The sequence below is a fragment of the Carettochelys insculpta genome, chromosome 10 (genome assembly GCF_033958435.1).
Source record: "Carettochelys insculpta isolate YL-2023 chromosome 10, ASM3395843v1, whole genome shotgun sequence".
Classification (NCBI taxonomy): domain Eukaryota; kingdom Metazoa; phylum Chordata; order Testudines; family Carettochelyidae; genus Carettochelys; species Carettochelys insculpta.
In genome coordinates this window covers 42,934,276-42,951,470 of record NC_134146.1, presented here as the reverse complement: position 1 = coordinate 42,951,470, position 17,195 = coordinate 42,934,276, and the positions used below count along the sequence as shown (strand labels likewise).

Sequence of the window (17,195 nt, the reverse complement as noted above, 5' to 3'; positions counted from 1 at the left end):
AGCTTGTCTGCAGCAGTGACACTTAGTGAAGACATTTCAATATTCTTAATACTCTCATCCTCTCTGACAGTAATTGCTATTACAAGCAGCACCCGTGACATTCTGTTCCAAAATCATTCTGTTTGTCATGCTGTCTGCCCAGTGAGACGTTGGCTAACATCCTCCAGACCAGCAAATTATAAAAGACACCTGATAGGATCAATCTGGCCCCCTCTGAGGACTGCAGCAAAACTCCCACCAATGTCAATAAGATAATCACTTTGTTCAGAGTTTCTTCAAGACCTCCTATTTCACTTAAGCTCAGGGACATAAGTCACAGGGACAACTTTATGCAAACACTCTACATGTATGTGATTTCATCATATCACTTCTGTTCTGTAGCTACTTTTCAAATATAAATATAATACATTTCTCTTTGGAGGTAGCATTGCACTTTAACAGATACTCACAGAACGACACTATGATATGGAGGCTAAAGAGAATCCCTGCAGAAATGTTCCTACTAAGCATCACTATTGTTAGTATCCCTCAGGAAGCTAACGCTTGGATATGTGATCTAACAGCAGGCCAGAGTTGCCATCCACATTACACTGCAGTTTTTAGCTCAAGCAGAGCTAGCGTGGATGTATCTATATGGACTAGAACTCAGATCAGACCTCCCAGCTCATATAAGCTGCGTCTACACATGCACGCTACTTCGAAGTAGCGGCACCAACTTCGAAATAGCGCCCGTCGCGTCTACACGCGTCGGGCGCTACTTCGAAGTTAACTTCGACGTTAGGCGGTGAGACGTCGAAGTCGCTAACCTCATGAGGAGATAGGAATAGCACCCTACTTCGACGTTCAACGTCGAAGTAGGGACCGTGTAGACGATCCGTGTCCTGCAACGTCGAAATTGCTGGGTCCTCCATGGCGGCCATCAGCTGGGGGGTTGAGAGATGCTCTCTCTCCAGCCCCTGCGGGGCTCTATGGTCACCATGGGCAGCAGCCCTTAGCCCAGGGCTTCTGGCTGCTTCTGCGGCAGCTGGGGATCTATGCTGCAGGCACAGGGTCTGCAACCAGTTGTCAGCTCTGTGTATCTTGTGTTGTTTAGTGCAACTGTGTCTGGGAGGGGCCCTTTAAGGGAGCGGCTTGCTGTTGAGTCCGCCCTGTGACCCTGTCTGCAGCTGTGCCTGGCATCCCTATTTCGATGTGTGCTACTTTGACGTGTAGACGTTCCCTCGCTGCGCCTATTTCGATGTTGGGCTGAGCAACGTCGAAGTTGAACATCGACGTTGCTGGCCCTGGAGGACGTGTAGACGTTATTAATCGAAATAGACTATTTCGATGTTGGCTGCACGTGTAGACGTAGCCATATAGGTGTATCCTCAATGTTACAGAGTGAGCCAAGGTGTTCGGCCAGTTACGATAATTTTTAAGGTCCCATCATGGCCTATAAATGTCAAATGTGATCTAGCAGGATCAGTGCCAATAAGCACCACAATTCTCTTTCCCATTTGCAGTTTAGATGAATCCTGCACGGGCTATATCAATGTTTAATGAATACCAAATGACATCTCTCTGCAAAACATACCGAAAACCTGCTAAGTTGAGGCCTTATCCATTGACTTTAGCAGAAAGTCTTTCCATGACCTTCAACGCACTTTGGATCAGGCACCTCATAGATTTTAAAAATTGAGTTTTTAAGTCTAAAACTATCCTAGATAGCTACCGATAAAAAATCATGTATATAATTTCAGCGCACCTCTTCCAATTTAATTAATGATTTAAGCTGAAAAATGACAACAACTCAAATATCTTACACCAAGATTCTGTCAAAAATGAATACATTCCAAATTATAAAAATCAGACTTTACACCAGCAATGACTATAGCTTCAGCGGCTGTTCATGTGTTGGGCATCATGCTGCTATTACGAGTCCTTCAGGAACAGAATGTGCGCAAGCCAACACTGGAAGAAGCACAATGCTGCAATTTTAGTAAATGAACGTACAGAAAAGTGCCATGCATATTTATGTAGCCAGCGCTACCATACATTGAACTATAGCACGTAGATGAGTTTGAACAGCCAAAATGTTAGCACAATGTGCTGCGGAGAAAAGTAAGATACATACGCTCCAAGAAATGGTTCATCCTGCGATCTGGAAATTGAGGCAGAAAAAATAAGGACAAGAAGTGAGTTTGCATGACATTCAATGAAGCTCTACACTGGCAAGAAAAAAAGGGCTCATTTTGTTGGTAATAAAAATCACTGGAGCCTTCAGGGCAGCAGGCACCGTGCTGTCAGAAGGTCACAAAGATAATCTGATGCTTAATAAAGTACAGAATCACTGACGTTGTAATCCAGCAATAAACAGGATAATTACTGGACTATGCCCATTTAAATATGGAAGGCCAGGATGCTGTGAATGTCACATCACCAAATGGAATTGATTCTTTCCCCAAAATACAGTAAACTCTTTCATATCCAGCAGTCCTGGGACCAGGAGCTTGTCAGATATTCCAATATGCTCTGGGCAGGGCGCCATGCAGTGCGAGGATCCTATCTGGACAGATTGCACTGCCACACTGCAAGACACTCTAGGTGGGGCCCTCTGCCAAGTGCTCTGCACCAGGTTCTCTGTCACATGGGGAGCCACTCTGGGTGACTTGCGCAAGCTGCAAGCTGCTCTGGACAGTGGCACTGTGCCGCACAGGGAGCCACTCTGCCCAGTTCATGTGTGGCTGTGCTGTGCGCTGCTCTGGGCAGGGCGCCATATCGCGCAGTGAGCTACTGTGTGTGGCAGGCACTGGGAGGGAGAGCAGAGGAGCTGTTGGATGCTCATACATGGGCTGGAATGCTGGTTAATTGAGAACTCTGGTTATTTGCACACCGATTAAAACAGAGTTTACTGTATAAGACACCCAGACATTACTGCATGGGCATGGTTAGCGGATTCTTTATGTATAGCCAGAGGCTGGAAGAGAAAGGGCAGAAGACTAACAAGATAAGGTAGTGGACACACTGAGAAGTTCTACTTGTGTTGAAGTCAGAAGTGATTAACAATTCCTATTTCAGCACCTACTCCTTTTTTGGACATAGCCACAAGTGTAGTAACCCTTATCCCTCTCATAGCTCTCTTCAAAGCCCATTTGTTCTTTGATGCTTATTTGACAACGCACCTTAGACAACACACTGGTGATAGAACTACATGTTTCACACACACACACACTGACCAGTGGATTGCAGCTACAAGAAACTGGCCAAATAGTGATAGCTGGATAGAGGGGTTAGTCAGGTATACCTGAGGTGCATATTACATATAGAAAGGCATGTACAAACTAGCCATAATAAGACTGAGAGAGCCCCTCTTCCAGCAATTTTGGCAAGTTGCTTATTTCATTAGAATGCAATGTTTCTTGTAGCTGAATCTGTAAGTGGACCTCCTAGAAAGAGGCCATGAAGCAGGGAGACCATCGATGAAGTGAGGCAGCAGAAGCTGCCAGTTTTATTTTCACTTATAAAAGGTAAGCTTCCTAATTAAGCCTTTACCATGCACATTTCAAGGAGGCCCAGAAAGCCATAGTAAACCATGGGGAATAGTCTGGAAAGGAGAAACAAAATTGAAATCACTGTCAGTCTGTGTATTCCTGTAGCTCCTACTCTGACAATTAAATACAGTTTAGAGATTGGAGTAGTTCTATATTTGGAAAGCTCACTGCAGCAACAGCACTATTAGGATCCATGTAAATAAAGGAATCAATCCAGTAATGTGAGTAGTATCCTCCCTTTTAGTACACATTAAATATTTAAAAGACCAAAACACAAGTCATCATAAAGCAAATGTCAATAATCTGTGTCTAAGGTCACAGGATAATGAAGTGAATTTACTAGCTATACAACATTTCACTGTCAGGATGAAGTGGGGTGAAAGCATGCTCTAGTATTGCTTTTACTGGACTGACTTGATCTAGATGTAAATCATTTAAAAAAAATCACTTTGTGTTAAAAATCTGTAGCAGTGTCTAACAGTGTTTCCTGTAAGCTGACCACTTGGGCGGCCACCCAGGAGAGATTCAGGTGCTGTCCAGCTGATTAGCAGAGTGCCTACAGCCTGCAGCACGTTTCTCCTGGTGGTGCACATCCATGCATGCCTTTTTGCACATAATAAAATGTATTCTGCCCATGTATGAAAAAAATTAGGGAGAACACTGGTGTTAAGTACAACTGAGTCTTAACCTGTGACTGCGTCTCCTTGGTGTACTGCAATACAAATAATAAACAGTAATTCTTGTTCTTTACAAAGAGCAGATGGCAGACTTTCAGACACTTTATGGAGGGACACTGAGTGTCATCTTTCAGGGTTTAGAAAGAAGGTCAGATTAGTTTTTCACAATGCTCCCTTCTAGTCTTGGAATCTGTTAATCTACATAGCCTTTTTGCGTTAAACACAGTTGTACTGTCAACTAACGAACATGGTGTAAAGAAGTGCACTGTTTCCCTTCAAGTACACCACTAACATTTGGTCAAATACAAGCTATCAGAGCATGCTGGGACTGGATAAGATGATGCCAAGACAACAACCTTATTGTTTGACTTTGGCCTGCTGTGGGCAAAGATCTGGCCTTGTGCACCAGAGAGCAAACAGATGATGATGATGATGATGATCCAGCCACAGCCATAAGAACATAAGAATAGCCATACTGCATCAGTGGCCAATATCAGACGCCCCAGAGGGAGTGAACCGAACAGTAATCCTGCCATCCACCTCCAGCCTCTGACAAATGGAGCCTAGGGACACCATTCTTTACCCATCCTGGCTAATAGCCATTAATGGACCTAACCTCCATGAATTTATCTAGCCTTTTTTAAAGCCTTTTATAGTCTTTTATAGTCTTCACAGCCTCCTCTGACAAGGAGTTCCACATTTTGACTATGTGCTGTGTGAAGAATTTCCTTTTATTTGTTTTAAACCTGCTGCCCATTAACTTTATTTGGTGTCCCCTAGTTCTTATATTATGGGAACAAGTACATAAGTTTTCCTTGTTCACTTTCTCCACACCACTCATAATTTTATATACCTCTTTCAAATCCCTGCTTAGTCGCCTCTTTTCTAAAATGAAAAGTCCTAGTCTCTTTAATCTCTCCTCATAGGGGACCTGTTCCAAACCCACAATCATTTTAGTTGCCCTTTTCTGAACCTTTTCTAATGCCAATATATATATATATTTTTTTTTGAGATGAGGTGACAACATCTGTATGCAGTATTCAAGATGTGGGCATACCATGGTTTTATATAAGGGCAATAAAATATTCTGTCTTATTCTCTACCCCTTTCTTAATGACTCCTGACATCCTGTTTGCTTTTTGACTGCTGCTGCACACTGCATGGATGTTTTCAGAGAAGTATCCATGATGACTCCAAGATCTCTTTCCTGATTAGCTGTCGCTAAATTAGCCCCCATCATATAGTATGTATATTTGGGGTTATTTTTTCCAGTGTGCATTACTTTACATTTATCTGCATTTAATTTCATTGGCCATTTTGTTGCCCAGTCACTCAGTTTTGTGAGATTCTTTTGAAGTTCTTCACAGTCTGCTGTGGTCTTAACTATCCAAGGTTGATTTATCACTGGGTTTTATATGGCAGTTAGCCCTGCTAAAAAGCAAGAAATGACTGAGTTAAACTTCTGGTCTACTTTTGGTACCCACCACTGGTTCTATAGTAAGCATGTAAGCCAAAATTATATTCCTGTAGGCTAAAATGAGTAAATATGATGACTTTATGAGGCTAAATGGACCTACACGCACAGGCTGATTCTGGCCCTCTGTGTCTACTATGCACCACTACATTTGAGCTCTTCAGACCAGAGACCATCTTTTCATTTTGCATGTGTATAATGGGGCAAAACAAACAACACCAACACTATTAATGAGGGGTATTAGGAACTAAGTGCTCTCTGGGAAATGCCACCAAAAGTCCTAGACTTCAGCCTGTCAGACTTTCCTAGAAGTCCTTAAGTTCTTGACGGATGTGAAAGATCTAGAGGGAATGAGAACACAAGCTGGCAAAAGGCTGGAGTGAGCAAAAGGGGGAATTAAAATATGTTACTCTCTTACACAGAACAGTGAGAATTCCTTATACCATCAACAAGAATAAGTTTATGCAAGGCTTCTTCAGGGGTGCAACAGCAACATCCATTGTCTCTTTTTCGACCAAGAGGAGCTCTGGATGCTCAGCACCTCTGAAAATAAGTCAGGCCAGCAATGCTTTATTACTGATCTATCCTGAGCCTATCCACACCCTGTATTCATTATGGAGACATGATTCTGTGCCTGCGCTGTTGAAGCACGGCAGTTAAAAAGAGGTTTCAGGTGAACCAGCACAGAAGTGAAGAAAAGGAGACTAACTATCCAGGTAGAATCAAGCTTGGTGGAAGGAGAGATCCTGGAAGTTGAGGACAGTACCTTTGGGGTCATCAGGAATGATAATGGGTGGAACAATGTCAGGAAGTTCCTCTTCTCCTGGTTGTAGTCCTGTGGCACGGAGGTGATTGATATCTAGTAGGTCTGGCATGTCCACAGAAACATCTGCAAACCCAGAGAGGAAAAGATTATTGATGTATTCTAGAACATGAACACTATATTGTAATGTACATGCTCTAGTGAGGGAACTCAATACACACACTGCAAATATGGCCATCATTCTCTGCCTTTAAACTTTTAGTCAGATTCAACAATGAGAACTTCAGGACACTTTTTAAAGGACACTTTTCCAATGAAAAGTGGTTGTACAAAATTGGCTTCTTATTCCCCAGATCTATGGATCTGGTCTGGTCCTTTACAAAGAGAGGAGTCCACTGGATTTTATTACAAACTCAACACTCAGCAACATACACAAGCCTTCCAAGAGAAGCCACAACAAATTAGGAGGTGGAAAAAACGTAAGATACATACCAAGCTTTTGGGGTATCCAGTCAAGGCCAAAGGTGAACTTCTTTATCTGTACTACCAAATACTCGGGAAATGAAGCAAAGCGAGATGTTCTGGGAAACGCATAAAAGCCATATCAATAAAACAGAGCAACAGGATAACAGAATGCAGAATGCAATATCTATGCCACCTGAACAGGAAAAATTTCGCACCTGCAGTTTACATTGCAATTAAACACCCATGGCTGGCCCATTTCAGCTGACTCGGGCTCATATGGCTTATGCGAAATGGCTGTTCAACTGTGGTGTAAACTTTCGGGCTCAGGCTAGAGCCTGAGCTCTGAGACCGGAGCCCAACCACTGGGAACTGCTCTGTTGTGGGGATAAATTTTTGTAAATTGTGTGGGAATTCACCCAAGTAGTTCCCAATAATAATATGCATCATGTAGCTGCAGGCTTAAGGCATTAGGTTGAAAATATATGTCACCTGGGAGATAAAGAGGACTGTGTGAGGATGGATGGATGACATCTTTTTACAAAAAGAATAATTGGCTATTAGATAATCTACCTATGAGCACCAAAAGACCCCAAAACAGTAAATGAGATCAACAGATGAAAAAGGACTACAGAAAACCATACTATTTTTGCAACAATTTAATGTACCAGAAAAAAGAAAAAATGCATGTTTTCCTTAATTTAACAATTAAACATTAAATGGTTAATATCCTTTACTGTGTTGAGGTATGCTCACAGTTAATGTATGAAACACTTGTGGTTTTTCCCTCCAACTGTATTTGTCTGCCCGTTTGCTCTATGGTGCAGTCAGTGAAACTGTACACTAAAGAGTATAAATTGCTGGCACTGCTAAAAACAGAAGGCAGTCTACCAAAAGAGACCAGTTGCTTGGCCCAGTTCTTACCAACTCCTCACTATTTCTGAAGGCACACTTGTACACATTACTGCGCTTCTGTAATAAGCCAGCTATTCTCCACTTTTTCTTGGTATAAAGCTATGCCCCCAGTAGCTGCACTCTTCCTCTCCCTCCTCTTTGACCTCTCAATATATCCTATCAACTCCTTTTTATTACATCTTTAGACTGACTTTGGACTATATACTGCCTGGGGGGCAGATTCCTCCTCATTATATTTACTTGTAAATCACCATGCAAAGTGGCACCCTCTAAGTTACAATAATGTGGTATTACAAATGCATCCTGATAACTATATTGGGGTATTTTGGCCAAAACTCAGACATATAGATGAGAAATCAAATTTTGTGTGCTGCCCTTTCTGCAATTTGAAATCTTCATCCCTACAGCCTGGGTAAGGAAGAAGTTATACCTCCATTTACTTCACCCTCTTCTGTCTAGGGGTTGCATGTGGTGCTTTGGAGCATCTTCAGACAAAGCTGGACAACAACAGACAAGGGATGGAGATCCAAACCTGCTCTCTCATATGGCAACAAAGATCTCTACCATCTGCTACTGCATGGGACCCAGGATAAAGGCGGGCAGAAACTTATGAAGAAACTGTATGTTACACTCTCTGTAACCATCCACAAAGCTACTTCATGATCTAACACCAAATGTCTCCTTAAAACTCTCCCTTCTTACAATGCTGACAGAAACTTGATAACAGTTAGGATGCTGGTATGATGACATCCTTCCCTAACACCAATATTATCTCATTATTTCCTTGTATTCCCTCATCAGTCTGTCAGCATTCATCCGTTGTCTATGCTAGATTGTAATCAACTTGGTGCAAGGAGTGGTTTTGTTATTTGTAAGCACCAAGCAGTGTGGTGTTCTCCCCATACCTAGGGCTCCTCAGCATTGTTTTCTGTAAGCTGAGCACTTGGGTAGTTGCCCAGCAGAGATTCAGGGGCTGCTCAGCGGATGTGTTTCTATTGGTGGTGCACATCTCCACATGCCATGGTTCACCTAACAAAATTTATTCTGCCCAGAGATAGAAAAAATAGAGGGAACCTCCTGTTCTTCTGTGATATTGTAATACAAGTAAATACCCACCACCTCCAAGCTCTGCTATAAACATCATTGCTGAAGTTCAACACAAAGACTTACTACAAGCTTTCAAAAGGTGAACTGCATTTTTCATCGAGCGAGAGCTGTACTAATCAGCATCTTTTACATTTGTGAGCCTCCTCACCAATCCTGATCCACAACTGCCTCTGTACCACTGTCTGTTTCTTGCTGTATCATAGCCAAGTGGCAAAGTCATTTTTATGATGAACACGTTGTACTTTTGATATGGAACCACACACTTACTTAACTCCTGCAGATTTTGCTTGGAGGGCACTGCTCCAGAAGTCTTCTACATTTTCCGGTTCAGAAAAGGCCTGCAGACACGCACTAAATGGAATCTTGGCACGGACAAGCTCGGGCGGAGGTCTCCTAGCGGCTTCTGCTTCTCTCCTTTTTAGTTCATAGGCTATTAATTCATCTGATCACAAACAGACACAACTCTGAGAGCTACGTGAACGATGCATCTGCCACAGTATTTTTCACTGCAGTCTTAATTCTTACTTCCAGCTTTTGAAATATATAACTCCATTTTTTTTGTGTGTGGGTTGGGGGGGAGGGAGCTTTTGTATGGGTCTAAATATGTCCAGGAGACATCAAACCCATGTCTGCACCATGTTTTAAACACATTTTTGGTTAGCAGGGATCAGATCACATGGAGGAGAGAGCAGTATGAACACTTGGGAACAAGAGATTAACTTCTTTGTAGAGGTTGTATTTTCCTCGTCTGGCACCCTTGGGAGCTGAGTGATCCTGAACAAGGGGATTTGCAGGATGAGGGGAGGTCAGACCTCCTGGCTGCCCTGCAGGGGGGAGGAGAGGCCGCCAGCCTACTGGTTGGGCTCCTCTCCTGGCTGCTTCAGGCTTCCTGCCCCCAGGCTGCCGGTGGGGGCGAGGATGGAAGGAGAGCTCCACTCCTGCAGGGCTCCCCTGCAGAGCTGCCAGGCTCCCTACTGCTGTGGGGCAGCTGGCAGGTCTCTGTGCCCCAGCCAGGCTCCCTGCTGGTTTTCTGCCACGGAGCTCCTGCCTGGATTCCCGACTGGGGCTGGGTTCCCCACAGTGGGGCTTCCCAACCCCAGCCAGTCTCCCGCTAATGGAACTCCCCAACCCGACTCCGTGCCCTGGGGCTCCCCAGAGCAGGCTGCCAGTGGGGCTCCCTGCCACCACTAGGGCTCATCTGCAGCCCAGCAGCTGGAGCTCTCTCATCCAGGTGCTCTCTGATCCCGCAACATCTGTGGTCCTGCTGGATAAAGGATGTTGCTGGATGAGAGAGTTTCAATCTATAGCAGGTTTTTTATTTCTGTATAACTAGCTATGCCTCTTTGCCAACGTCATCAACTCAATCTGACTTTGAAACTCAGTGCTGGTCTATTCCTCCTTTGCACTTTCTTGACCAGTCACAGTAATTTACTGGGCAGGTCTATAGTGCTTACCTTACCAGAAATTATTAAAACTAAATGCTCCAGAGCTTTGAACACCTCAAAATAAAATCCAGGTTTTTCACATAACATACTTACTGCTGGAACAGATTACCAAGAAAAGTGGTAAATCCTCTGTTGGAGTCTTCAAATCAAGACTGGATGTTTCTCTAAAACACATGGTTTAAATCAGCCATACGGGCTCCAGGCAGGAACCACTGACTGAAATTTTATGGCCCTGCTATGCAGGAGGACAAACCATGTTTTCAAATAGTCTCTAATGATCTTAAAATGCATTAAATCACGATGTGAAGGAAGCAGTGAAGAGCATAACCAAGGACAATTCACTGACCACAATGTGGTCTCTCTTTGAGTCCTTCCACTTCACAGAAACTTGGTGGGATAATACACATGATTGGAATATTGGTATAGAAGGGTACAACATAGGAAGGATAGGCATGGTGTAATGGGAGGAGGTGTTGCCTTATATATCAAAAATGTGCACACCTGAACTGAGGTGGAGCTGGATGCAGGACACAGGTATGTTGAAAGTCTCTCAGTTAAGTTAAAAGGGGTAAAAACCAAGGGTGATGTCATGATAATGGTCTACTACAGACCACCTAGCCAGGTAGAAGAGTTGGAATAAACTTCCCCTAAACAATTAATAAAATTATCCAAAACACAGGACTTGGTGGTGATGGGGGACTTCAACTATCCAGACATATGTTGGGAAACTAACACAGCGAGGCACAGAATATCCAGGAAGTTTTTGGACTGCATGGATGACAATTTTTTATTTCAGAAGGCGGAAAAACCTACTGGGAGAAAGCAGTTCTAGATTTGATTTTAATGAATAGGGAGAAACTCATTGAGAATTTGAAAGTGGAAGGTAGCTTGGGAGAAAGTGACCATGATATCACAGAGCTCAGGATTCCATGCAATAGTGAAAGGGAGAACAGCAAAATAGACACAATGGATTTCAGGAAAGCAAATTTTGGCAAACTCAGAGAGCTGGTACATAAGGTCCCATGGGAAGCAAGATTAAGAGAAAAAACAACTGAGGAGAGCTGGCAATTTACATGCCCTCCTTCAAATTCACCTCTAGCTTGATCAGGCCTGCCTTAGGCCCTGCCTCTTCCATGGCATGGTGATGGACTGCCCTCTCACCTTCCCTCAGTGCCCACCAGTGGCTGTCGGCCCCACTGAGTGTGGTGCCAACAAAACCCAGTCTGTTGGTCTATCTTGACAGGAGACAAGCTGCAACCATTCCTCTTCCCTACTCCCTCCTTCCCCACCTAATTAAAATCTAGGAAACAAAAAAGGAACCCTGCGAACACATGGAACTGAAAAAGCTGTGCCTTTTGCTTGTACGTTGCAGCCTATGCGACCCTTTTGCTGTTCGTGTCTTTAGATTGTAATTCCTTCAGAGCAAAGATGGTATGCTTCTATAGCTGCACACTGACTGGCACAACAGGGCCCTGAACCCAACTGAGGCGCTCCCGTAAATATTGACTATTAAGAATCATCAATGTGACTGTGCAGATAACTCACACATGTAAGTTATGTTGCAAGAGGAAAATTGGGGTTCACATTTTCAAAGCTGCTTTGTAACTAATGTGCCACACAAGCCTTTAAAAATGTAAGTTTTGTCTTCTATTGGTTCTTTATAAGCAATTCTGTTGTTCTTTTAGATACCAGTCGACTGGATTCCTCTGTTTCCTGAGAGATGTAAGCAGAATGCTAGGGCTATATGTCTCTGAAGGAAACATAATAAACCCTACTGAAAAGTTGTCCCACCTAACTGCAGAATTGGACCTAAGAAAGTCCCAGGTAAAAAGAGAAGATTCTCACTGAACACAGAGCTGTTGTAGGAATATTTAATATATTGAGCAGTAGATCTGTGCAGAAAAGGTCATTGGGTCAGCAATATGTTTTAAACATTAGGCTCATATCAGCCTCACTTAAGGAAAGCCCCCACTCCTGCGTCTGTTACAACTATGCAAGGAAACTCAACCCTCTAATGTTGCCAAGACATGGGATATTTCTCACAAGGAGTCATGTGGCACTGGAAATCTGCATTATGGATTGTCATTAGGAAATCCAGCCCTCTGGGATGTACAGAATCACAAGTTCAATTTTGTCTCCTAACATTCATCAGTCTCTTTTTCTCTAGAAAAGAACTAAAGAGGTCATAGATTCATATATTTTAAAATCCAGAGGGACCATTACGCTCATCTAATCTGATCTCCTGCAAAACACAGGCCACAGATTCACACTCATTGATTTCAGTATCACACAGTGGCTCAAAAAAAGCATGTCTGTTAGAAGATAGCCAAGCTCCATGTGACAAAGAATGTATCACCTCCTAAAATAATCTGTTCCAATGGTTACTTTCTCTTACTATTACAAAATTTACATTTTATCTGGCTAGGTGGCAGATTAAAGCAGGACTGAACACAGCAAAATGAGCCAAGCATGCCAGAGAATACGAGAATAAAAGAAAGAGGACATACTAGGTCAGACTGATGGTTCATCTTGCCCAGGTTCCTATCTCTGACCCATACCAGAGCTTTAAGGAGTGAACAGAACAGAAAAATTATGGAGTGATACACTCCCGACATCTGGTAGTCAGAAATGTGAGTATCTCTGAGCATGGGGCAGTGTCCCTGACCACTGTGGTTAACCACCATTGATGAACCTCTCCGCCATGAAATTATTCAGTCATTTTTTTGACCCCAGTTATATTTCTGGCTATCACAGCATCCCATGGTAGGGAGTTCTACAGGTTAAATGTGCATTGCCTGAAAAAGTACTTCCTCTTCTTTACATTAAATCCACTACCTATTAATTTCATCAGGTGACCTCTGTTTTTTGGAGGGTTTTTTGTATTGTGTGAAAGCATAAATGCTTCTCTATTCGCTCTTTTCAAATGATTTCTGATTTTATAGACCTCCTCTATTATAGCTAACCTTGATCGTCCCTTTTCTAAGACAACCTGCCTTAATCTTGGTAGTCTCTCCACAAATATAAGCCATTCCATATTCATTAATCATCTTTGTTTTACTTCTCTGAAACTATTCCATTTCTAGTATATCTTTTTTAAGATGCGGTGACCACAACTACATGCAATATTCAAGGTTTGGGCATATCATGTGACTCTATATATGTCATTATGACATTTTCAGTCTTATTTTCTACCTCCTTCATAATAGTTTCCAACAGACTCTTACATTTTTGACTGCCAGTGCACATTGAGGAGATGTTTTCAGAGAACTATCTATGATGATGCCAAGATCTCTTCTACCCCTTTTCCAGATCATTTATGAATATGTTGAATTGTACCGGTCCTAGTACAGATCCTTGGGAGACCATGCTGTTTACCCTTTTCTACTGTGGAAAATGGCCATTTATTCCCTTTCATTGTTTCCTATCTTTTAACCAGTTACTAATCAATGAGAGGACCTTCACTCATACCCTATAGCGACTTAATTTTTTAAAGAATCTTTTATACGGGACCATCTCAAAGATGAGTCCTCTTCATTTTGACTTTACCTTTGTTCGTTGCTGCCTCCATGGCCACAGGTAACTGCATGAGATAGTCCACCCTCTCTGTATATCGGACTTTCCGAGACTGGCAGCACTGTGTGCGTTCTTCCACCAGGAACCGGAAAACATCGCTAGGGTTCTCTGTACCAATGCAGTTTCTCTAAAAGGAAGATCAGACTTGATCACTTGAGTAATAATACAAACCCTGGAGTATACAAAGTACTTTACAGACATCAAGGCACCACGACTGCCCCAAGGACCACATGTTAATTGATCCTGAGAGACCCATACAAGAGCCTGGAATTTGCCACTGACACCTCTGAGAGAAAGTAACTGTGTAACTTGCAGAATAGGGGCCTTGACACCGATATGATACATGGAGGGAAAAGAACAACAGGGAGCAAGAAGAAGGCAGGTCACAGTAAAAGTGTTGGGTAGTATGTGCCAGAATCCTTTCAGCAATCAGATTATTACTGTTATGCTCTGAGAACTGCATTGAAAGAGAACAAGCAAATTTTAGTTAATTATCCAGCTGGAAAGCTACTCAAATATTACACCTTCTCTTTATTATGTATGTTAATATCTGTTATCAGGCACTCGCAGAACAATATCTACTAACCACCCCCATAATCAGTGCACATGGTTTGGGACAAGGAACATTATGAACGCAGACCTGAATAACTTCACACAGAGCGTAACACATGAACAAACACCCTTAATCCTGGGGGCGGGGAGAGGGAGTATGCTTTAAATTGTATGCTTTAAATTGTAAGTGGTTGTCTCCTCTGTAAATTTCCATTTCAATGCTTTAAAGGAAGTATTAGCATTCACAGCGTTAACTCCTTTGCACTGCATCACTAAGCTGCAGCTTAATGGAAATAACATTTCATACCACAGACACTTTGTTTTCAGTTGGGAACCTATCTTCCCCATAATGATCCCATAACATACAGCTGAGATTTGTAAGGGACCTCAACTCAATGATTTATCTGCTCCACCACAGGATATAAATATGTGGAATAATAATAACAACAATACCTGCTCCATTTAACATTCACGGCCTTTGTAATTATAAATATATGGACAATTTGTAATTGTATACCAGGTAGATTTTGAAAGAGACAATCATATTTTCTTATATAGCACTTGTAGCTTGTTTAACGATTCTCAAATGATACCAGCTAAACAACACTGGTTTAGAAACTGATTTAGTTAGATCAGTGTAATTCTCATGTAACCAAACTCTTAAAGCGTTTATATATATAAAAAAAAAAGATGACATCATGTACTGTCCCTTTTCTCATCTCCTGACACATCACACAGAGATAAATAAAGAGAAGAAATAGTGAACACTGGCTCACCTCTACTAAGTTTATAAGGTGCAGGAAAAACTCCTGTGCATCTTGCTGTCTGTTGGAGGAAAACTCTGGGTGCCCTTTACTTACAAAGGCCTTAAACATTCGAGGAGAAATTCCATTGTGTTGAGGCTACAAACAAGTGAAGAGAGAAATATTTTTGAAAAGTGCTCTGTGCGTGTTTGTCCAAACTGCACATTAGCTCATAGCTTAAAAGTTAGATTTCATGATTAAAATGACACAGGAAATGAAGCCATGCCATGAAAAGCAATTCACTATCCACTGCCTAAAAGCCTTGTAGATGAAGCATTTGGACTAACCTACAATGATTCATATTCTTTCAAGGGTATAGGGCAAATGCACCTATACTTAGATCACTGAAAACTAGGAAACAAAGAACTATACTGTACATCAGCCACCCCTCACCTCTATCCCCCAGAGCTGGCAAGAGCTCCTGTAATTATATTTCAGCCTAGGCTGCTCTGCAATAAAAAGGCGTGATAAAATAATTAAGTAAATGTGCCATTTTATGTGTTGTGACTGACAAACTCTTTCACCAACCAGCTGCACAGTTGATGTGGTGAGTCCTTAAACTAGTACTTACATTAGACAGCACACAATATGACAGAAGCAAGTGCGGGTGCTGTTCCAGAGGGAATCCTTATGACCAGGGTCCGAAAGTGGTTAACAAGTGGCAACACAGGTGGTGATGTTTGCAGATCAGGCCAAGGATAGGCCTGATGCTGCTGGCTGGTGTTCATTAAGCCTGCCTGAAATGCGACTTCACCTTAGCGAGAACGTGGTCTGATCATTTCTCCTGAAGCCCAAGTGTGCTCTGTCCCTGCAGAACTCCACATCCACTGGAAAGGAAGAGTGCTAAGATGTCTGAGAGAGGCCCCAGTTTGCCCTTGACAAAGACAGCAGTGTAAAGCACACAGGCGGAGGCTGCTGCAAACCTTAATTCCGTAATTCCTCATTCTCAGAGGTTTAAGCACAGAAGCCTTCTGCGTTCTGAAAGGGTATGCAGTACTTGCCAGTCAACCCTAACTCTATGCTAAAGTTTTTGGAGAGTGAATTTTCTTTTATTGTCTTTGAGGAAGTGGTGATATTTTGAGGAAATGATAATAAGGAACAGTGCACGAGTGGGGAGCACCTGTGGGAAATTCACAAGGAAGCTTCCTCTCTACCACTTAACCACAACTACTAGATTGAGCCCCCATGAGGCACAGTCCTTTTCCAGACAATCCAAGCAAGCATGTGCACTTTAAAGCACTTTGAGAAACTGGCTAATAAACAAGTAAGGATAGCGGTGCTGCCACCTCATTATAATACAGGAGAAGTGGCATGAAGTGAGATATATGTAAAACTACTTTTTTAAAAGGAAACTTTCACTCAGAAGGTCCAGCTCTGATCTTGGTGTCACCAATATACTTAAGGACTAATTCTATTTGGATCAATGGAGCTGAGAACCAAGCCCTCAGTTTCCAATGCTGGCTCAGCTGCTGGCAGGACATCAGTGATATCATTACACTGAAGATGCTCTTTAAGGGCTTCTGTAAACATCCAGAGACTCAACCGTGCAGTGGATTTCTGAATAATTGGTTGTGTATCATACTGGCGTCCTCAACTGTCCTGCAAAGGAGGGGTGAATACAAAAAGAAACTCAGGCTACGAGATACTCCACTTCCAAGACAAAAGGATTTAGAAGCAAACAAACTACCTGGCTCCAACCTTACTTTTCGGTTCACTGAATTTGGAACTGAGCCCCATTGCCATGAAATGCAACTTTTAGTCAACAGTGAACAGTGAGAATTAAAATAAGCAAATGTGTTATAGTCTCAAGACTAGGGTATCACACATACAGCAAGCCCTTTCCACCAGAGGGAAGCTTGATCAATTTACTCCATATAACAATATCAGTGGCAAA

General features: G+C 42.5%; 1 protein-coding gene across 1 annotated transcript in view; it reads right to left on the bottom strand.

Annotated features, from left to right (window-relative positions):
* The window catches only part of USP13 (ubiquitin specific peptidase 13), a 109,525-nt gene that overhangs the window by 17,219 nt on the left and 75,111 nt on the right, over window positions 1-17,195 (bottom strand). Inside the window, exons 11-16 of the mRNA XM_075004700.1 lie at window positions 15,275-15,400; window positions 13,920-14,073; window positions 9,196-9,370; window positions 6,937-7,025; window positions 6,448-6,570; window positions 2,114-2,140 (exon numbers count right to left, since the gene is read on the bottom strand). Of these exons, the coding sequence (XP_074860801.1) occupies window positions 2,114-2,140; window positions 6,448-6,570; window positions 6,937-7,025; window positions 9,196-9,370; window positions 13,920-14,073; window positions 15,275-15,400 (694 nt within the window). The remainder of the gene's footprint in view (window positions 1-2,113; window positions 2,141-6,447; window positions 6,571-6,936; window positions 7,026-9,195; window positions 9,371-13,919; window positions 14,074-15,274; window positions 15,401-17,195) is intronic.